Source organism: Natrix helvetica (assembly GCF_964273705.1).
Source record: "Natrix helvetica genome assembly, chromosome: 4".
Lineage (NCBI taxonomy): Eukaryota > Metazoa > Chordata > Lepidosauria > Squamata > Natricidae > Natrix > Natrix helvetica.
In genome coordinates, this window is record NC_138550.1 from 57993691 (window position 1) to 58017283 (window position 23593).

Sequence of the window (23593 nt, forward strand, 5' to 3'; positions counted from 1 at the left end):
GTGCTAGTCGTTTCTGGCTCTAGGGATGGCGCTCACTAGATTATGCAGTGCTAGGGATTCGAACTGCTGAACTGCTGACCTTCTGATCGACAAGCTCAGCATTTTAGCCACTGAGCCACCGTGTCCCTCAAAAGTGTTTTATACGAGAATATAATTAATAAATTACTGCATTATAAATTGAAAAGCATTAAAGCAAAGATTATTAACCAGATTAAAATTTCACTATCCAAATAAACTATCCAAATAAACTACAGTAGAGATGTAGGGTTCAGTTTAAATTTGATTTGCACCAGCCATTGATATATCATTTGTTTGATTAAATTTTCTGACTAATTGTTGGAGGTTCTGTTTTATTTTATGCAATTTCCTCCAAAATATACATTAATGCAAAAATTATTTTGTACCAAAAGTTACAAAAAAAATTCATGCTGAAGGACTACATCATTCCAAAATGTGAACTGTTTTGCTTGCATTTTTGGCAGAGGGGGGATGATAGTGGAAAAATGCATTGTGTCATGACCTAGGTGATTATATAAATTTAATTTTAAGGAAATATGTAGCAGATTTCTATTTTGTTCTTTGCTTTAGCTAAAGTTAAATTTAAAATGCACCCTCAAAAGGAATATACTAATATGACTCTTTTAAAAAATCACCTTTTGAATTTCCCTAGAAAAAGCATTTCAAACGTAGGGTTTGCATGTCATATTACAGCATAATAAGGTTTATTTTTAGTTTCATCCAAATGTTATTTTAGAGCAGTAATCTTACTTTGAAACTACATTTTTGTGGGATTAATTGTTGCAATACAGAGTTAAACAGTGATATGACAATATGGATAGATAATGTATTTATGGTTTCTTAGTTTATGTCCAGTTTATACTCCAACCTACCCTTTAATCAATTTATTGAGACCGCAAAGAGAGTCAACAGAAAATTGTGGGAAAACTAATCAAGAACTGGTTTAAAAGTCACCTGTAAGACTTATTCTACTTGTTTCTGGCTTCTTTACTAATCTATGGCTAAAGCAGATGATGGTTTAGCATGATACATAAACACATATGAAGTCAAGGCATCACCACAAAGTATCCTTCATGACTTTACCATGCACCTCTCTGCCCAAAGAAAAAATTCTCATCTATGATTGTAAGGCACAGCCAAGTTGACATGGGAGGAGATATTATGAAAGAATTTGAATCCTAGCTCACATAATGGAATATTGTAAATGCCAAAGTAATTGTATTACTAATACTTAGAGGGAAGAAATGTTCAGGTTTAGAATGCTGAATGTTCAGCACTTGCCACTGAAAAATAGAAATTCACATCCCATGACTGTCATCTTAAAGCAACATTTTCCTTGAATGTGCCGTTACAACAGATGGCTCAGTTTCCTGCTCTAAAAATGAAAAATAAGTGCTATTTTCTTACAGATGTTGCTCTCTTCTGGGATTGTTCTCTGTACAAACTGTAAAGCAGGGTGTCTAATCTTGGTAACTTTAAGATCTGTGGACTTCAACCCCCCGAATTCCTCAGCCATGTTGGATGAAGAAGTTTGGGAATTGAAGTTCACAAATCTTGCCAAGACTCCCCTGCTCTAAAGCTTGATTTGAAGGGTTTGTAGAACTGGGATCGATTCATTACACAAGAAAAGGAGTTTTGTTGTTTTAATAAAAATATTAGATTGTTAATAAATTTAGAGCCCTGAGAATTGGTCCCCTGCCATAGAAGAGAGATACTGATTCACCATATTGAATTAAGAAATAATGGATGGAAACTACTTAAGGAGAGAAATAACCTGGAGAAACTTCCTAACAGTGAGGATAATTAACCAGTGGAACAGCTTGCCTCCAGAAATTGTGGGTGCTCCATCCCTGGAGGTTTTTAAGAAGAGACTGGACAGTCACTTGTCTGAGATGGTATATAGGTTCTCCTGCTTGAGCAGGGGGCTGGGTTAGAAGATTTCCAAGGTCCCTTCCAGCTCTATTCTATTCTAAATTCTAAATGTTGCTGATTTGAACACAAGTAAACATCCTGTGTAATTCTGGGGATTTCTTCCTTATTTAAAATATTTTAGATAATATTTTTATTTTAAAAAATAAAAAAGCATTACATAAAACTTAGGACAATGTATTATATTGTAATAACATATCCTCAGTTAAAAATTGGACTCCCATGACTTCTAAGTTTAATGACATTGGGGGATTTAAAAAATTAAATTCATTATTTCTTAGCTGCATTTAATAGGCTACCTGCAATTTATTTTTAATACACAAAGAAAATATAAAAATATGTGCTTTTTACATCTTTCCTCCAGATGCTGAGTTGTTTAGAACACATGTATCATGATTTAGGATTGGTGAAAGACTTTAATATCAACCCGATCACACTGAAACGGTGGCTGGTAAGTTGCCAATGGATTTTAAACAAGAATTTAAAATATTTATAACTTTACAGATTTGTAAGTCTGCAAAAATATATTCTCAGTGTAGACTCTAGTACTTGAAATTAAGGCAAAAGTTAGCTGAATACAAAATAAGCACTGCAAAATTAAATGCCCAAAGTAGAATGCATATTTCATTCTTGGCAACCTGACAACGTTGCCAGGTTGTCCATTACAAGTACATGCCTGGTTTTTAGAAACCAGGAACAACCTCACTCTCTATTTTCCCCCAGTCCACCACATATGACTTCCGTCTGTATTGTTCTACTCCATATTAATGTTTTCTAGCTATTGTTGGCTTGAGTGTTGATGTCTGGTTAGCTTTACTTTCTTCTAAGTAGCTCCCTGCATTATGCACAGAGATCGAAATGCTCCCTCACCTGGCTGGATAATTGCACTGCCATGCAATTATCAGATTCTGTTGCATCATTATTAGTAATGGTGTTCAAAGAGCATAATGATTATCACATTTGCTTGATAGGCATAAAGTCACTGGTTAAAACTCAAGTGAAACACTTTTAGATTAATGTTTACCTTTTCATAAACCAGCTTGGAGAGGTCAGTGGGTATCTTGGCACAAGATAGCAACAGTTTAAGGCTACAGTGCTAAAATGCCCTTAGAACGTAAGAACTGCCTTGGCTCATCCAATACTGAATTCAGAGTGTTTGGGAGACTCTTTTTTAAAGTGAAAAAAATTAAATTATGTACTCAATAAGAGTGTTGGATGATAGTTTACATGCTGCCCTTCAACTGTTTTGGATTTTAGCCATGATTAACCCTAACTATGAAAGCTAATGGCAAGGGATTTTGAAAATATAATCCATAATATCTGGAGGGCACCAGCTTGCCTACATCTGATTACAATATGGAGCAGCCTGTTAGTTCTTTTATTTGAGTTGCCTTGCCTGTTCCATGTCCTGAATCAATTCTGTATTAATTATATTTTTTAATAGTTCCATTATTTAATCATGGCATACACTCACAATGCCATTTAAATGAGCTGCATCATTGATATGATATGATATTAATTATATACATTTTTGAACATGTTTTGAGATAAGAATTATATTTCAAAATTCCATAAATAAATTCCCAAATATAGTCTGTTCCAATTTGCATAATACAGTAGTTTGGAAGGTGTTAAATAGGCCATACTTAAAGCTAAAATTCTTCAGCATTTTTCTTTCCAACATTTGCACATTTTAAGGTGTGTCTATTCCCCCAATGTACAATTACTTCAGGTAGAAAGGTAGGAGGTATATGTGGGTAGTATATGGTAGAGCTGTACAGAGTGAGCAAAAAAAGCAAATATGGCTATTTATGAGTGTGCTTTTGGCTTTGTTTTATAGCAGTGAGAGTTAGATATAGCAGGAGAAATATAGAAATTAGCATGCAGGTGGCATGGGTTGTTAAAGAAATATGTGTAATAAAAGAAGAGATAGGACTAAAATGGATGAATGTGGATTAAGTAGAAAAGTAAACTGCAAACTAAATACAACAATGCAATACTATTATGAAAAAAAGATACAGGTCTGGCAGAAACTATTTGAAGATAAAGAAAAGTATGGTGTAGTAAATGATATTGGTGCAAATTTTTGTCTTGTTTTTATTTTCAGCTCTTAATGGTATTCTGGTATTCTATTTCTTACTCCTTTTCTATACTATTTAATATTCCTTAACCCAAAATGGAGTACAGTAGTAGAATGGGATTATATACACACACTGTATATATCCAGGACAATTTTGGGGACTTAATTCTGCATGTCAGCCACTCCCAGAAACAGGAGGTTTATATTTTTTTCCCTTTCCACATCACTGCATTTACTTTACAAACTATAGATATACATGCCAATATTTCCAGTGTTTCTATCTGGCCAATTCTATGACCTTGTTAAGCAATTCTCTGACTTATACCAGAGATCAGCCGACTGTTATTAAGTAGAAATGGAATATGACCCAATTAATGAGTGGAAACAAGCCTGTATGTAGTAATAATGCAAACAAAACAGTGAATCTTGTGTTTTATCTTTTTTCAAAGTACAAAGATACAGTAATTATAAAATTGTAATATTGTAGAATCTAAAAGGAGAGAATAATGGCACCAAAGGGTTGGCTATTGAGATTTAGTGCCACATCCTTGTTTTCTTTATCAGTTTTTCTTCTTTATTTTTATAGCTCTGTATTCATGACAATTACAGAAACAATCCATTCCATAATTTTCGACATTGCTTCTGCGTTACCCAGATGATGTACAGCATGATCTCACTCTGCAATCTCCAGGTGTGTCTTTCTCTGGCCACTTTTATTCTCTCTTCAGCTCTCCTGTCAGAAGAAAAATGGACTGCATAATAATCATTAAATCCATGGCTTTTTAAAATACTTTTTTCCCTACAACAGTATTTTATTAACCTAATATTGAAAGGTCTAATGCAGAGTATCTCTTTACGCATCGCTGGGATTTTGCTAAGAATAACTGATCCCAAGGTCACTTCAGTGTGTAAAGTTTTTTTGCATTTAAGTGAAGAATTGAAAGCTCTAGTGAAAAGGAGATGGTTAATAGTCCTGCCAGTTTCTTAATCTCCAAGAGACATAGGAAACTGCCTTACATTGTGTCAGACTCAGATCAGTGGTCCTTCTAGCCAGTGACGTGTGGTGAGGTTTATGGCTGGTGAGGCTGGTGACATCATCAGGAAGGCGGGGAAGGCGGGGAATGGGACCACGTGTGCAGGAGGCTGAGGCAGCCTCAGCCTCCTGCACACCTGGTCCCATTCCCCGCCTTCCTGAGTCAACATGAAGGGGACCGTGGAGCGCGAGCCGCAGGACCACGGAGCACACTCCTCCTGCAAGCCGGAGGTGTGAGTGCGAGTGCGAGCCGGCGGAGCATGCTCCGCGGTCCCCTTCATGTTGACTCAGGAAGGCAGGGAATCAGACCACTTGTGACTTTTCCCTTTTTTTTCTTTTCATGATGAGAGCGGTGAGGCTCTGCCTCCCCTGACTGCACATCCCTGCTTCTAGCCAATATTGTCAACACTGATTGGCAGCAGGAGTTCAAACACAAGGCCTATCTGGAGACTGGAGATGCCAGGAATTCACCTTCAGATCTCCAGTCTACAAAGCATGTTCCTTAATTCTGAGTCACAGCCACTCTGATGCATAAATCAGCAATGGCTCAAGAAAAACCACAGGTTCACACATTGCTGATGCCTCCTACAGAATATAAACCAACTTAGATGAAGCCTTTGTCCTATTTTTTACATTAAAAAAAAACAAGTCTGAAATTCAAACTTAAGAGAAGTTAAGCCTCACCATACATTTCCTAATGACCTCCCACCTTACCCCTACCCCACCCCACTTAAAAGTGGAACTGCTATAGCTTTAATGTTTCTTTGACTTACGGAAGAGAAAACCAAAGTATCTTTCATCTAAATTCAGAGTGGGCTAAACTGCTTGAACTACTTCTTGTGCCATTCTCTTGCACCATTTCCAACACAGCGCCTTCCAGTTGTGTTAGGTGACAACATCCAGAATTCCTAATTTACTAACACCAAGTTACTCAACATTCTCTGATTGTGTCTCAAAACTGTCAGGCTCAGAGCCAAAAGAGAATTACTTTTGCCTTAAGAAGCAGGTGGGAAGAGAGAGGTGCTACCTGATTCAGTCCTGGCCATTCTAGCTGGGGATAGATTTTCTAGTTCATCTCACACTACACACTACCTTAAGGAGTTGCCCCTTTCTAGTCTAAATGGTACAGGTAGTCCTCAATGTATGACCACAATTGAGTCCAACATTTCTACTGATAAAGGAAACATTTGTTAAGTGAAATTTGCTCCATTTTATTACCTTTCTTGCCACATTTAAGTGAAGAGCTGTGGTGGCACAATGGTTAGAATACAGTACTGCAGGCTACTTCTGCTGACTACCAGCTGCCTGCAATTTGGCAGTTCGAATCTCACCAAGCTCAAGGTTGACTCAGCCTTCCATCCTTCCGAGGTCGGTAAAATGAGTAGCCAGATTGTTGGGGGCAACATGCCGACTCTGTTAAGTTGCTTAGAGAGGGCGGTAAAGCACTGTGAAGCAGTATATAAATCTAAGCGCTATTGCTATCACTGCAGTTGTTAAATTAGTAACACGATTGTTAATTAAATCTGGCTTCCACATTGACTTTGCTTGTCAAAAGGTCGAAAAGGTGATCGTATGGCTCCAGGGCACTGCAAGTCATAAATACGAGCTATTTGCCAAGCATCTAAATTTTGATCACATGACCATGGGGATGCCGCAACAGTCATAAGTGTGAAAAATGGTCCTGTCATTTTTTTCCATTTTCACTTCGAACAGTCACTAAATGAACTGTTGTAAGTTGAGGACTATCTAATCAAGAATGTTACCCCAAATATGTAGAACTTACATTTTCATACAGAAGTTAATCATGTCCATTATATTTGTGGGCATAGATCTGCAACTTGAGTGTCCAATATAAGAACAATTGTGTTATCAGATGAGACTTTTGTCACACATTTGCTGTGTTTTATTCATGGAATTTAATAATTGGTTCATATGTTCTTATTTTCCCAGTTGCAATACTTCCATATTTTCCCATTACTTTATTTCCCACCATCCTTCCCACCCACTCCCACCCCCCCCCCAAAAAAACCCTTTAAAAAGAAAAGAAATAAAAGCTGAACAAGTCTTTTGACTGGTAGGACAAGTATAATGCAAGGCAAGATAATTAATGATATTGTCTATTTGAAACAAGAAGAAGTTATTGTGTAATCCTAAATTATTTTCTCAAGCAAGTAGCAGAATTTTTTTTTAAATCCCCCATTGCTACTTCTCTTTGGTACTGAAATAAAATATGAAGTACTAAAATAAACGTCTTTCTTAACTAATATCAATCCTGGCACAGCATATTGCAAGCTGAGTAACCTTTGCATTTAAATAAAATTTATCCACGGTTAAGCAGATCCAACATTTCCTCTCTATCTTGTTGTTCATTATACATCACTGTCAGACTTGGATGATTTGCTAGACTGTCGTGCCAGAAAAAGGGTCTTTAAACTTGCTACAATAAATTTAGCCATTAAGTGTTGACTTAATCTTGTTTTATGTTATTTTTCTTATATTAAGTGTACTTCTGATGTTGTATAAGCTGTATAAAATTATAAGACTGTATTTTCTCTCTTTTCTCTTTTAGGCAAAGATTTCCAGAATGGATATCTTAATGCTAATGACAGCATCAGTGTGTCATGATCTGGATCACCCAGGATATAATAACACGTATGTATTATTTTGGAAGAGAGTTAAAGGTGTATAGCATCTGCTTAAAGAAATGGAATACAATTGAAAGCAGCATGTTAAACATGGGTCTATGACAATTATTCACGTCCAACTCACCACAGCCAACTTGCCATGACCAACTCGCCATGGCCAATTCATTGCAGGACAAGAGTTACACTAACATCAAAGAAATGGTGGAATGAAATCATTAAAGAAAGGATGAAAAAGGAGGGACAGAATGAAATGTGAATGACAAAATTTAAAATAATTATTTATTTTAAATAATTAAATTGAATTTTAGATTGTCCTGAAGCAAGTTGTCCCATGGCTGTGGGGAGTTGCCCCTTGTGCAACATGCTTTTGCAGGAATTCCACCATGAGATCTTCCACCCAATTTCTGAGAATGCTGGCCCAAGACATTAGTGGAATAGAAAATGGCACTGCCTAAATTGGAATGTATAATACTAAAGGCTGTAGGTATTATTTTGGCACCAGGGGAAAGAAAAACATAAAAAAAACCTTTCACCTTGCTTTGCAAAAAATATAGTGATAATACACTAAATTGTGTTCTTTCATTGTCTTTCTGTAGTACATGGTGCCTAAGAATCTTACGTCACTCAGCTGCCTGGTAAATATACACAGAATATTAATTTCAGGCTATTTACATTAGCAGGATATAATAATCTGCTGGAGTATAAGAATTAAGCAAATTAGAGTAGCCACTAGAACATCTTTTTTAAAAGGAAGTTAATCAAACCCCAAATGGGACCACATGGCCAAATCAGGATTTTTTTTTTTTCATAATATGTGTACATCTTTATTAGATCTGGGAAAAATAAACGTGATCTATTTTGGCCCTTGGCTTCAAACATGTTTTTTAAAGCTGAGTGGTAATGTATTTATACAAGTATGTGTCACTCTATATGTACGGGTAAGAACTGAATTTTAAGAAAAAATCTTGTGGAAGGAAGTAACATCTTATAATTGGTTTGTATTAGAAAAGCATCAGAACAGACAACGCATGATGACTGTATCTTTGGGCACGTATCTTTACAGAATTAGAAAGATTAATCACAAAAATGTTAACATCATTGCAATTTTGTAAATAAATGGCATTGAAATGGTTGATTGGATTGTAAAAAAATGAAGGAACATTGCAAAAATGAAACAGGACACATCCCACTGCAACTTCCAAATTAGCTATATATTTAATGGATGAGGATATTGAAAGTGTACTGTTAACATTTTGCCTCCCAAGTACAACAGCAGCAGAATTAAATTGGGAGAAGTGAAGAGATGGCATTTGAACAAGAGGCAGCAACCTAAACTTAAAGGGAAATTATATCAGAAGGTGAACGTTAGTGAATGCCAAGAACCACATTTCTATTTCCACGTGATTCCTTGAATCTTTCTGCAAAACATTCCTAGGACACTTCTTGGCACTATATATGATTTACTGGCTTATGATTATGTCCCGCATCTCTTTTTTCCCCTTCAAAAAGATTGTGGGTTTTAAAAAAAAACAATAATAATTCCTACTTCAAGAGAGATCTGAAACAGATATAATACTAAAACCCATTAGAACTGACTGCCCACTGGATCTTTTTTTCTCTTCTCATATTGGTCCTTTCCTCTGTATATATTGTTTTAAAAGCTATCAGAAACTCACAGGTAGAAAACTGAAAGCTTAAAAGAAAGAATATGTATTGGAATAAATAGAGATATAACTAAATGCTACAGTTCAAGATCTAAGGGAACGCTAATTCCCAACATAAAAGAATAAAAGTATATGCCTGCAGGCACAGACACTCAGACACACATAGATAAAACTTGGTTATTTTTGCTACAGATTTTCCATTGCAGGATTTAGTTTATTAAGTAGTTTCCTCTTTGCAGTCATAACTGCTGCAGCAGTAGAGTATGCAAAACTGCACTTTAAATACACATGTCTACCTTTTTGTTAGATCCAGTTTCAAACTATGTGATTCTAATCCAAACCTGATGTGTACAGAAAGCCATTTGGACTTCATGGCTTTCCTGTTTCCCTTCTTTCACTGCATCCATCAATGTTACTTCCAAAGTCTTAAGAGCCTCCATGAAGACCAAGGATGCTGTTTTGGTCTGGAATGGAGAGCAGAAGAGAGGAAACCCACGAGAGCATATGCCATATGAGATGCATTAAGTTTTGATATTTTTTTTCATATCTTATTTTCACATTCTGTTTTCTACATTTCACCTGGAATTTATTATTTCCCAGTTCCTTGGTTTTTATTTCATTGTAGAAATAATCTAATTTAGCATGTTTCTGTTTACGCCTTTGGTTTATTTCAGGTACCAGATCAATGCACGAACAGAGCTAGCTGTGCGCTACAATGATATTTCCCCACTAGAGAATCATCACTGTGCAGTGGCTTTCCAGATCCTTGCACAGCCAGAATGCAACATTTTATCCAATCTTGATAAGGAACAGTTCAAACGGATCAGACAGGTATGGGTTCAAAGGTATGGGTTCACAGAGAATTGCAACTGAATTCAGCTGGTCTGTCTCAGGATTAGGAAGACTGTGCCCCTCAAAATTATGTTTAACTACAATGCTCTAAATTCTTACTGGCCAGGCTTGATGTCTATGAAGATTCTCAGTCATCCAGGTCAGTTGTCCCACAGGTGCTTTTTCAAGAGGCAACTGAACTTTCTTGTTTTTCTTTGAAGATGTTTTGCTTCTCATCCAAGGATGAGAAGCGAAACATCTTCAAAGAAAAACAAGAAAGTCCAGTTGCCTCTTGAAAAAGCAACTTTGGGATGGCCAGGCATGATGTTAGACATACATTATATAGATGGCCAGGAATTCCCCAAATGTTATCTCCATGCGTTGAAAATTTGAGAGTTTAACATCTTAAGCCTATTTTACTGAAATGTCTCGAGTGCTCTCTGAAACATATGAAACAGAAAGAGGACTAGATCTTTGAGCATGTCAAGAGTGACATTAATTAAAAAGTTTTCAAAGTCTAGAGCTAGAAAATAAAACATAGCAAGAAAGCCAGTTTGGTCTAATGGTTAAGGTATCTAGATAGTGGGAGACCATGAGTTCTAGTCCTGTCTTACCATGAAAGCCAGCTGGGTGATTTTGGACCACCACCACCCCAGTCCCCCCAGGATTGCTGTTATGGGAAAAGTAGGAGGAGGATAGTGAAGGTTCATTCTCGAAGCTTGTGGGTAGGTTCCAAGAATGAATCTTCACCCTCATCCTACACCTGAGCTACAGATATTCACCACTATTTCAAAGGAAGATAGTGTGATGAATATGTTCGCCACCCTGAGTTACTGGTAAAAATAATAATCAAGGTATGGTGCAGAGCCCATGATTAGGAGCAGATGGGATAAAATAAAATGAAATAAAATAATATTCTCCTGGGAATCTTTGATAATCAGCATCTCTCATTTGAGACATTCAATAGAAGCATCATCAACAGTCAAACCTAATGAAATAAGTACCTCATAGACAAGCTGGTGCCTTTCAATTAGATTAGATACAATACACATCATCCTTAGTTATCATAGTAGGAATAATTCTTAGTAGTAGTTGTGTAGCTTAACACAACTAGGAATTGGCACCAGTTTGGTGAAGGATATTGTAGCTATATTAGGAAAAATATTATAGTTTTTTATATTATAATATGTTAATATATTTAACTGATTTTATTGCAAGTTTTGTTTTTTGGTAAAAGTCCTAAGGAAACGGTAAAGAGAAGAGGTATAACATAGCACAGTGTAACATAACATAACGCACATTTTTTAAAAATCACATTATGCTTTAAATCATAGAACAATGGAAAAAAAACATGTTATGCTACGCAGATTCTCGATGTTTTGTTAAAGCAGTTCTCAGTTCATGCAGAAGCACTAAAGCTAGATCAACTCGCCTGCCATGAAGGAAAGGGGGAAACATACATGTACATGTTTCCCCTTGTGTGGCTAATAGAAATTGCAAGATACTTGTACTTAACATCGTGATTATAGAACTGATCCAGATTTGCCTTCCATAGGTCATTTAAAAAAGATAAATAGCTCATTTAGATAAAGATAATGAGCTCATAGCTCCTTAAAAAAATTCCTAGCATAGAGTTTCAGCAAAGTTATGTCCTGTTTTTCTTCAAAATTGCTTCCTTCTTCAGAATATGTCATGTCCAAAAAGGGGGAAATTGAACAAAGGGTGAGAATACATGGAAAGGTAGAATCGGTCTACTTCAAGAAGCATAAACTGTTTCTTCTTCTTTTCTTAAACAATATAGGGAATAATTACATTAATCCTAGCAACAGACATGGCACAGCATGCTGAAATACTGGATTCTTTCAAAGAAATCTTAGATGAGTTTGCCTATTCAAATGAAGAACATGTAACTCAGGTAAGATGCTTTTCTTTATTTGCATTTAGCTTTCATTCAGATGGAAAGGATTCTCCAACCCAGCTTAAAGATCAGTTTTCAGGATTGGGCAGCCTTTTTGCATTCTGGAACCTCCATACATCCAAAAATTTCAGTCTTGTGGTTTCTTATCATTTAGAGATGGAAAAAATGCATGAAAAATGCTTAGTAGGCCTTAAAACTGAGCTTTTCCATTAATTATTTATAGCATCCTTGGAATAGCTTGGCAACCACAGTTCCCATGAAGCTGACCTTGTCTCATTCTGGGTCAGGAATAATAATAATATAACTATTTCAGAGCAATCCTACCTTTGTATGGTGAATCTGTGACCCTTCTGATTATTGTGAGCTGCCAACTTTCCGCAGCCCTGCATTGGCTGTGCTTGTTTAAACTCCTGGGAGTTATAGTAGTAGAACCTCTTGTAGACCATACAGTTTCCATTTATTGTCCATGTTCAAAATGCTGAACTTCAAATCACCATTTTGTGGAATATCGGTTTTTATCACTTTAATTTCTACAGTGAACAAGAAAGCAGGTGAGTTGAGGACAGGCTGCCTTGGCTTGGTGGATATGTTTTTATTCTTTGCAGTTAAAAAGAGGGGCAGGTAACTAGAACAAAGCCCCCACCTCCTGTTATACAGTACAGGGATCATTACAGAGAGTCCATTGTTTCAAACAAATCTTATTGGTTCTAGTAATAATTTCACTGCTGACTTTCCACAACAAAGTGGAAGAAACACTGGCAAATAAAGATCTCACATTGTAAACTGATTTGCTGTTTTCAGTTGAAGATGATATTGATCAAGTGCTGCGATATCTCCAACGAAGTTCGCCCAATGGAAATAGCAGAACCATGGGTGGACTGCTTATTGGAAGAATATTTTATGCAGGTAAAAAGATACACAATTATCACCATAATGATTTATATTTTTAAATCCCATCTGAAGTCTATTCAATAGCAATGCTGCCATGCTACAATCACAGGACTGGTTCTGTTATAAAGCATCATTAGAAAGTGGCAGTGGATACCAGAAAAGTGGAAAACCGCATAGGCAATCCCCACACAAGCTCCCTTTCACAGAAGAATCTGCAAGCTCAACTTGTCTTTCCCATCATACCAAAACCTAGCTAGCTTCCCTCTAGGGTGGACAGTAGATGTTGTGTTCTGGTTATTGCTACACTAAGATTCAGCAGCCGAGCTGATTGCCTTCTGCACATGGATGATGGAGTGGGAGGTTTGGGACATCATATTGTCTTTTGTTTCTACAAGAAAAATATGTTGGACTGACTCTGTGGATCCACTACGTTGAAAAAAAATACTTTCAGTAAGATTTGTGTCTAACTGTAGATTGCTGCAGTTTGCAACTAGAAAGATGGTAATAGCCAAATAGGGTAAATGTTAATAGAAAGCTGCTGCTTCTCTCTTGAGAATTGTTTCTGCCAGTCAGCTCAACATATAATTTTTTTGAAAGAAACTCAAGGAGGTCAGATTTAAGGCAAAAGAAAGCACAGCTAAGGAAGCCTACGTGGGTCAAGTGGTAGATGCTGAATTACATGACTAAGCCTGTAATCAGTGAAATAATGTTAAGAGAAAGAAAGGAAAGTCTAGTAGTTTTTAATAAAATAGTCAAATTATTTCGGAAAAATCACTTTAGTAGACCTCTCTTTTGGAGGCAATTGTAGGTAGCAATAGGTAAATATAAAGGAATGGTTTGTTTGCCAAAGATTAGGCTGTCACAGTGATGTACATCAAGTAAAGTTTGTTAGTGACTGAGAACAGAAAAGAGGAAGAAGAGTTGGAGGTTTTTTTTAAAAATTTAATATCTTTCCCTTATTGGAAAATAACTAACTTTGACCAACAATTTCATGTCAGTGTTTATCTGTATGTCTGCTGTCTGTCTACAAACACACAACCATTTATACATACTGTAATATAAATGTATACTATAAGATCCGAAAAGAATAGCAGCTCATGAGAGATTAGATCTTCTTTCAATTAATCTGTATCACCTGTATATTGATTCACGGTACTTTTGATGTGGAGTTAATTTTCCCCTTTTATTTTGAAGAAAAAAACTGATGCAGGGCCTAATTTAGTATCTCTCTCTCATTTGGAGGTAGGTACACATCACTCTCCTATTTAAAAAAAATTGAGACACACATGAATAACAGTCAGAGATAATTCCAGGGGGCAAAAGATTCATCCAAAGGAAAGGGTTAGGTCACTCTTCTCTACATTACATTGTTCCAGTCCTGATACAGTGGGACCTCAGATCACGAACAGCTCAGACCACAATCAAATTGGGTTCCAACCACAAAATTCACAATTCTTTTGACTCTGATTGTGAACACGTACTCGGGGGGCGATCAAATGCGGCTGCAGCTGATTTCCCCTTCCGTGCCATTTTTCTTTAAGTGCCAAATTTCCTGTTGTGTGTTAGGGACCCACGTTAAATACCACCACCCCACACACACACCCTTTTCCTCCAGGAATTGGCTCTATCTCAAACTACCAGAGCAATCCACACACCTTTTGTGCTATTAATAGGGGACTGAATGGCCAATTAAGAAGACAAAAGGAGGGAAAAGATAACAAAAAATAAACACTGCCAGAAAGGAATCTGTCTGTTGTAGGAAGATGTAAATCTAAATTAGGGTACATGACTGAGTTTTGCAATGTAGTTAGATTATATGACTCGAGTAATTAGAATACTAAGAACTGTGGGTATAAGAAAGGACACGGCGTCGTCTCATGCTTTGTAGAACTTTCCTCCCATGTCTCTTCTGCATGTGCTTGGAATTTCTTACCCAGAACATTAACTTTGATCAAAGAATAAAATCTGTTTTCTTTGGTTTTCAAGCCTCCATTTAAGTCTTTGTTTTGGTTCATTTTTCGCTTAAGCATGTCGCCAGACTTTGCATTTTTGTTATTAAAGAATTTTACTATTACGCTGTGAGCTCTATGGCATAATTAACTACTTTTGTGCTTTAAAATCTTTTTTTTTAAATGTATATATAGTTCGTAAGGGTCTGGAACAGATTGATTGTATTTACATAAAATCCAGTGGGAAAATTAGATTCAGGCCACGACCAAATCCGGTTGCAACCAAGGTTATGGAACAAATTGTGGTCGTGATCCGAGGTCCCATTGTATGAGAGATACATATTTCGGGAGTTATTTATGATACAGTTATCAGTTGGGACTTTGTTCTGAAACTATACTTCTTCTCTGGTTGAGCAGCAATTAGGAAATCCTGCTTGGGCTAAAAGGCAGGTTACATAAGTTGCATTAGATATTGAACTAAAATGTATAAATGATATGGTTTGTGTATTAATATTGCTATGACACATTGTTATACTTGTTGTAGAGTGACCGGGAAAAGTCTGAAGGCCTTCCAGTGGCACCTTTTATGGACCGAGACAAAGTGACAAAACCAACAGCACAGATTGGCTTCCTCAAATTTGTTCTAATTCCAATGTTTGAAACTGTAACAAGGGTAAGGGACTTGGAATATATAATCAAACCCCATTTGACCAACTAAAATGGTGCCCTCATTTAATAGAACAATTTATCTTTTTTTTAATTAATATTTTTTTCCTCAGGCATTTGTAAAATACAGGTGTCCATTTTCCATGATCCTAGTCCCAATCCTTCTCCATCGTATACAGTATAATGTTAGCATATTTTTTAAATCAGTGATCAACACTGTTAACTTTTCTTTCTCCATTATATTAGCTTTTTCCAGAAGTTGAAGAAGTAATGCTCCAGCCACTTTGTGAATCCAGAGATCGCTATGAGGAGCTGAAACAAATAGATGATGCTATGAAAGAGGTCAGGACAGCACCTTCTCAGGTATTTCTTTATCTTATTTGTATCCCACTTCTCTTCTAACCAGCTTTCTTTAGTTTGCCTGCACTTAAAACATTAGAAAAATATCCGAAGTGTTTCTTTCTCTGACTTATTCTTTAAAAAAGCAGGTCAGTTTGCTTTTCCAAACATTACTCAACCAATGTTTGTGTGTGAATGGATATGTGTGATAGCCACTATTTTGCTCCAATGATGCCCTAGAAAAAGTTATATTTCAAGCACAGTGAAGAGTGCAAAATGGTGATTAGGCCTGCCAACATAGGTTATGCTGCTATAGCACACGGGAGGGCAGGGGGGGGGGGACACACATCCCTGTATATTGTGCAGATTCTTTTTTAATGTCATTCTGGTATGTTCCATCTCTGTGAAACATTTGGAGAGTTATTTTCTTCCCCAAAGACAAATAAGTAGAAATTTATCTGTCCACAAATATTAAGGAGGCTCTGAAGGCCCTATTTTTCTCTAGTTTTGCTTACCGCACCAAGTATTGCTTCTGTTGGTTCTCAGTTATGGCTCCTCTGTTAATTGTCTTCAACAGGTAGATTTTAGAAAGTGCTAAATTATATACTGTATACTTTCAAACACCAATGCTTGGGGTTAGCAAATGGTTCCTAGAAAGCTCTGAAGCAGGGGTGTCAGACTCAAGGCCTGGGTGCTGGATCTGGCCCACGGGCTGCTTAGATCTGGCCCAGAAACAGCAAACGACTTCCCCGTGGTGTCTCTTCCAGCAAAAACGGAGCTTGGGAGGACTGCAAATGCACTCCCAAGCTCCTTTTTTGCTGGCAGAGGATTGCAGGAAGCCGTTGCAGCTGAAAACGGAGCTTGGGAGCCCGTTTTTACTGACAGGGCTCTTGGGCCACCACAAGCGGCTCTGACACGAGTGATGTCAAACAGGCCATGCCCCCAGCCCCCCCAAGGTCAAACACAACCCTGATGAAATCGAGTTTGACACCCCTGCTCTAAAGTATACTCCCATTCTTCTCACCCAATTCAAATAATGTTAAAATTATGAAATCGTATTAGATCTTGCCATGCCTATTTCATCAGTTTCTGATAAGCTTTGGCCATGATTTTATTAGACACCTGGTTCTTCATGTGAAATCACATGAAGCTGCTAATTATCTGTCTGCCGATTAACAATTTCAATATATTTGGTAGCTCAGTTCCCTAATGGCAATTATATAAATCCAGGGTTCAGTAGGCAATATGTGTAATAACCAAGTATTATCTCCCTTGAGTCAAGCTCAAATCTAGCTGATTGAATGGGCATGTCCATTCTGTATTCTTGCCACTTCCCTCCCTTTATTTTTGACTTCCCAGTCCACTTTGCTGTCTTGGCCTTTATATTCAAATTTATTCCATCCCTACAATTCACATTTCTTCTTGGCTTTGAAGCAAACTTCTATTTTAAAAAGCCTTATTTTCTATTCTCTGGTTGCGAAGGAGGACATGAATGATATCAACTGTGTATGATTTATTTTTGTTTCTATGTGCTGATCTGTGTGGGAGACAGTGACTAATATCTAGAAGGTCTATGATCTGTCCACTCTGGAGGTTGTTTTAAATTGCAGCTATAGTTCCTGTGAACCAAATTTTATGTTGTGCAACAGAAAGCTGAGCAGGCTATAGTCTTCCTCCCAATAAGATAAAGTTCATTTTAACTGGCTGTTCCTTCAAACTGAATAATGAAACAATGGGAACATTGACACAAAGTAGATTTCTGTGATGACCAGTGAAGCCAGCCTACTAATCAAGTAGGCTTGCAGAAATTATATCCCACTTCTACCAGCATACTTAAAAGGCAGTATTTTGCTTAGGTGGCTAAAAATTCTTAGCAGGCAAATAAAATAAAGCCTAACGATTTTTCTACAACATTGTACAGGGCAATATACATGGTCTTTCCAATTTGTTGTTCTAAGTCTTTGGAACTCGTGCACATAAAAATCAGGCTATTGTTCTTTCTGATTTTTGTTGCATTTCCTTGACTTTCAACTTACCTAATTTTTTCTTAATCCTCACTTATTATGTTTAAGACTGAATCTTTCTGGAGAAAATTCTCCATTTTTTTTCCCTAAGGGAACTCCTCTTGGCTAGGTTCACAAAACATAGGACAAAAGTTTAATAAGGTTTGTAGTTCTAATTATTTAGTTACATGGCTTCTTGCCTGATTTCCTCTTATTTACCTAAGTAGCTATTGTAGATTTAGCTCAGTTCTATTCTCAAAGCAGTTCATTAAAAAAAACCACCCACCACATGAAAATGTACTTTGTGTTTTGGGGGCACTTTAACCTCCAATTAATAAACCATCATGTCGACATCTTGCCAGGTAGACAAGTGTGTAAACATTCCAGATCTGGGTTGCCCTTCTTTCTGAATTGCATTTGAGCAGACTTTGTGAAGTCACCTTGAAATTTGGGTTTAGGAAAGGATTCTGTACAGAAGTAGGGAAGCTACACTTTGGGAAGCTGGTGGGAGAAAAAGGTTATAAGAATCCTGAAAAATGGAGTTGAAAGCTCCCTTTATCCTCTCTTCTCAAAACAATCTTTGCAGATTATTTGAAACAGTGTCAAAATTGTGAATCCAGTGATTTCCACTTTTTTTTTTAGCAGCGTGCAATTAATCCATACAACTCACTTCCACTAGATCAGGGGTGTCCAAACTTGGGAACTTTAAGACTTGTGGACTTCAACTCCCAGAATTCCGGGAGTTGAAGTCCATAAGTCTTAAAGTTCCCAAGTTTGGACACCCCTGCACTAGATGTAATGATGGCCCTTACCTAGAATATTTTAAAAGGGAGCAGGTAAAGTTCCAAAATGGCAGAATATTGGATTGCTGTTAGCCATGATAACACCACTGAATGCCAGTTGCATTCTGTCTCTGAGATCTTATAAAAACTTGGGTCCACTGCATGAAAGAAAAAGAATGCTGGGGCAGTTGTATAATTGATCTGATACAGTGGGCCTCTTGCAGTTTTTATGGGCATCTCTGATGCAAATATTATTCTCATTGTTGCATCTATTGGTTTACTTTAAACTCACTCAAAAAAAAAAATGTCAGACCAGGATAACATGCAGGAGCATTGCAATCTTAATTAGAATGGATGCAGCCTATACACTAAGAATGTCTGGCCCTACCCTGGGTTTCGAGTTATCTTGATTTTGAAACTCTCAGCAAGAAACAGTACATTTCTATGAAAAACCTACTGTATTTTTTTTTCTTAGCTGGAACACCTAACAGTTGGAAATAAATGCAAAGCTTATAATGGCTTTGAAATAGTCCTTTGCAGGGACTACTCTATATATCTTTTTGGTCCACACACAGTAATAATTTATGTGTGATATTTAATAACACAGTGGTTGAAGGGTTGATTTGTGAAATGACATGCCTTTCAATAAACCAGTCACTTTATTTCAGTTTCAGAAGAAGAAGAATGAAAGTTTGACATGTGAAACCAGAGAGAAATGAAAAGCAAAGGACAAAGAAAGGTTACATATCAAAAATTTTTCTACTTATTCTTTGAAGGTTTCTGAAAGCAAATATTTAAGAGTCAAATCTTTGAAATATTTAAAATAGGAAAAAGTTGTGCTAAAAGAATCCAGCCAATTTCATTGCACATATACATACATATCTTCATATCATGCTACAATATTCCCTTTTGAAGTAAATAGTGTTATGCGAAGTGCAGAAAAGACATAAACATGAAAAGCATTTCAATAAATATATTATAAATATAAATTTTTAAATAAATGTTAAAAAAATAAAATATATACTAAATACATAAGAAAAGAAAAAAAGAGAAACTTAGCTAAATCTAATATAAGCCAACACCAGCTAAGACACCTCTTTATATCTTTCTGTCCTTGCAAATCATTGTTTCTATCTTGCCCATATACTGCTTTATATATTACCTTTTGTTGCAATATATTCAATTTTCCTAATCAGAAGCGCCTTGGGGGAAATCTCAGAATACCTTTTGTTTGGGTCAAATAATAGAGAATCGAAGTATAGTAAATAGTAAGCCAAGGAGTTTCTATAATTGGCTTATCAAAAGGAAACTGTTGCAGCAAATATTATTGTAACAGTGCAGTTAAGAATGGAAGAAACCTAAAAGTCACAATCCAATGAAAAAACAAATAGGTACATTCAAGTCCCGCTGATGTCAGTGGATCCCAAATATCTTTAATTATTTGCTTTAGCTATAATAATATCAAAGGGCCTTAAAGCAGACTAGATATGACTTGTCTCTAGATAGGCCAGTCTTTATCTTCTAGAAAGATAGTCATGCTGGCAGTAAAGAAGAGTGTTGTAGAGTACCGATAGTACTCTATTTTGACAAGGTTATATTGAGTCTGTTGCTTGGTCTGCTTTAATCCTACTATTTCCTTAGTTAGTTGTGCTATAGAGTTTATCCTCACAGCCATGTTACAGGCAGTCCTCGATTTATGACTAAAATTGAGCCCATATTTCTGTTGCTCAGCAGGACAGTTGTTAAATGAGTTTTGCCCCAATTGGCCACCTTTCTTGCTACAGTTGTTAAGTGAATCCTTGAGGTTTTAAGTTAGTAACACAGCTGTTAAGTGAATTTAGCTTCTCCATTGACTTTGCTTGTCAGAAGGTCGTAAAAGATGATCATGTGACCTCAGGACAATGCAACTGTCATAAATACATGCCAGTTGCCAAGCATCTGAATGGTGATCATGTGACCATGGGGATGCTGCAACTGTCGCAAGTGTGAAAAGTGGTCATAAGTCTTTTTTTTTCCAGTGCTGTTGTAATTTTGAATGGATGCTAAACAAATGGTTATACGTTGAGAACTACCTCTGTTTTCCTCCGGTGACTATGGTAACAGCACAGTATACTTTGCACTGACCTTGTTGCAAGGCCCCATTTTGCCTCAATCAAAGTTGCATTGTCCTTACAATTGCAATGTGGAACAAAAAAAAATTAAAGGGATTGGTGGATTCCAATGGGTTTTGTCTGCCCTTCCACTAAGCATCAGGTTGGGGGTAGGAGGGGGGGCTCTTTAGTTGCCAGGTTTCACAGAGTAGTTCTATACAATGAGAGACTAGGTGGGGAAAGAGTCAGTAGCCAACACCATCACTTCTCTTGCCAACTTTCTTTGTCCTGCGCTAGCAGACTGCCCCAGTAAATAATTTTCAAAGGCCAGGGGAGTGGGAGAAGTGCACCTACAGTAGCTTAAAATGGTCAAATGGGCTGGTTATGAGAAGTCAACATTGTGAGGACATGTCTTTTAAAAACAGCAGAGCAAACACAGCCTTATTCTTTGAGCCTAATGATGTTTATATTTTTAATTTTAGCATTACAGTTGATAAAAAAAAAAAAAGATCCTTTAGAGGTTTGGCAAGTTCATTGAAGCATTGTGGGATTATCCAGCACGGAGCAAGGATGAAGCTGAATAATTAACACTACTCAAGCACTTTTCACATTCCTTTTCTAAAGACTAGTATTTTTCCTAATGGGTACAAATGTTAAAGTGCCACCATTGTTGCATACTTTTTTTTTAATTTTTAAAGTGGTCTTTTAAATAATATATTCTTATACCAAAACAAACGAATGGTTGTTGTAATTATTCCCTTTTGTATATTTTATATGTGATTATTTTTAATGCTTTGGGTGACTTTCTGGAAACGTTGGGGTGGTGGTGTAATGAATTTATATGAAGAGTCATTTCAGAAATAGTTACAGTATAAAATAGGAACCAGATTCTGCCCCACTTTCGGCCTTCTTTCTGTCACTTTTCTCACACGTTTGACAAAACATCAATTTCAGGCTAGCTAAGAAAACAGTTTTCTGCTTTGCTGGTCAGCAGATGTTTGTAACAGCTTGAGAGATTTGAAGCCTGGGGCTACCCCTCATTCGATTTTCACAAATGCTGCTTTGTTACACTCATTTTTATAACTGAACTGTTCCCTCTAAAAACAGAGATTACGTCCGAGGAAATTAAGTGTGCAGACTGCTATTTTCCCAGAAAGGCATGTGGCCTCCAGAAAGATTCCAAAACTTGTTGCCAAATGATCATTTTTAATGTGACTCCCAAAATACAAAATTATTAATTTTGTGGCTGTAATCCTATTAATAATTTATTTTAAATTCCATGACATGTTAATTTCAACAACATTTTAAATCTAACCTAGTTTTTATTGTAGTCTTGACCACTTTTTGGAATGCGATTCTTGGCAAACCATTGTACGACCTGTCCTTAAATTCTGAAACAATTAAGATGCTGTTGATATCTGTGGCATTATTGACATGGGTTCAGCAATCCCATGAAGCCAGGGCATTGGGGCGGAGACCCAGAAGCCTAGCCAGCAGATGAACAAAATCACCTTGTCATGCAACAGTTCTGGCATCCTTCGCTTTAAAGTAAACTATTACAAATTACCAGTGAAAGGATTGTCAGATGTTCAATTCAACTGTTTTCTCAGCATTTCCTCTACAGCAGCAAAACTTAACTGGCTTAGCTAGTGAAATTCTCCAAAATACTGTATCATGAGGATCGGTCCTAGATCAGACGCAAATCTTGGATATGGAAGGAGTCTAAAAATTATCTACCTGTGTTACTCAAAAGCTCAATAAGCTGTTTGGATAGAAAGAGATTGTATGGCAACCACCACTACACTGCTCTTTCAAGGACGAATGGTGCATTAGTGTAATCAATAACTAAAGCTGCACTTGGAGTAGGTATTTTTCTTCTACCTTGCTTTAGTTTTTATCACTACTCAATTCTTTTGCTATACAGACTCATTTGGTCTTATATAGTTGTCTGAAATAATCTACTAACATAACACTTCGGTAAGCTTATGTTCGTCTAGTGAACCATTGGCAAGATTTGGTTTAACCAAACTTGGTATGCCTGCAGTATTTTTTTTCTTTGAAAAAAAATCTACCTCATGTGGTAGATATCCTGTGATAAGGAATATTGCAGCTTACTTGTTAAAACCTTCACAGTTGGGTAAATCGCAAGATGGGATAGAGTGGATCTTCAAAAACAAGCCAACACATCTCATTCAAAATAAGGTGTCCGAGGTGGATAATCTTGGCAGAAAGGAAAGTTCATGTCTTCAGATGTCTGCCTACATTAGTCAAGAGATTGGTAACCATTTTATAAAGATGAGAATGATTATGGTCCAGTTTGGAGTGGAACCTCTGCTCAGCTAATGCATCTCTTCCAATCATGTGTGCCGCATTGGGCCAAAGGATATTGTGCACACATAGCACATACAAAAGCTAGAATAGGCAAAATAAGCTGTTTTTTAAAAAATGGAAGTCTAGTTCAAATATCATGTTAAGCTACAATGTGATTTAATTTTGACTTGGTGTACCATGTGGTCTTTATTATCATTTATTATCCACAGCTAATGACTTTTGATATACCCAGGAAATTTGGCTTTACACAATGTGTGAAAAAACAATGAGAAAAGATACGTTATCTGCCTGTGATAAAATGAGGTGCAAAAAGACCATCAAAGACCCTTCTTATGATGCACTGAGTTTTGACAGCCGAGTCAAGATTAACCAATAAATGAAAAATCTTGGGAAGAAATGTGACGAACAGCATATAGACAAATAA

At 36.8% G+C, this 23593-nt stretch overlaps 1 protein-coding gene across 8 annotated transcripts in view; it reads left to right on the forward strand.

The window, feature by feature from the left end:
• Positions 1 to 23551, forward strand: part of PDE9A (phosphodiesterase 9A) — a 78882-nt gene extending 55331 nt beyond the window's left edge. For 7 of the 8 annotated variants that reach the window (XM_081951327.1, XM_081951325.1, XM_081951328.1 and 4 more), the window contains 10 exons: positions 2312 to 2398; positions 4614 to 4718; positions 7630 to 7712; positions 10044 to 10200; positions 12002 to 12115; positions 12920 to 13024; positions 15503 to 15631; positions 15871 to 15987; positions 19417 to 19487; positions 21321 to 23551. In XM_081951327.1, coding sequence (XP_081807453.1) covers positions 2312 to 2398; positions 4614 to 4718; positions 7630 to 7712; positions 10044 to 10200; positions 12002 to 12115; positions 12920 to 13024; positions 15503 to 15631; positions 15871 to 15987; positions 19417 to 19467 — 948 coding nt within the window. In that variant the 3' untranslated portion in view covers positions 19468 to 19487; positions 21321 to 23551. The remainder of the gene's footprint in view (positions 1 to 2311; positions 2399 to 4613; positions 4719 to 7629; positions 7713 to 10043; positions 10201 to 12001; positions 12116 to 12919; positions 13025 to 15502; positions 15632 to 15870; positions 15988 to 19416; positions 19488 to 21320) is intronic. The other variant, XM_081951326.1, reaches the window with a different exon arrangement.
• The last annotated feature ends 42 nt before the right edge of the window (positions 23552 to 23593 follow it).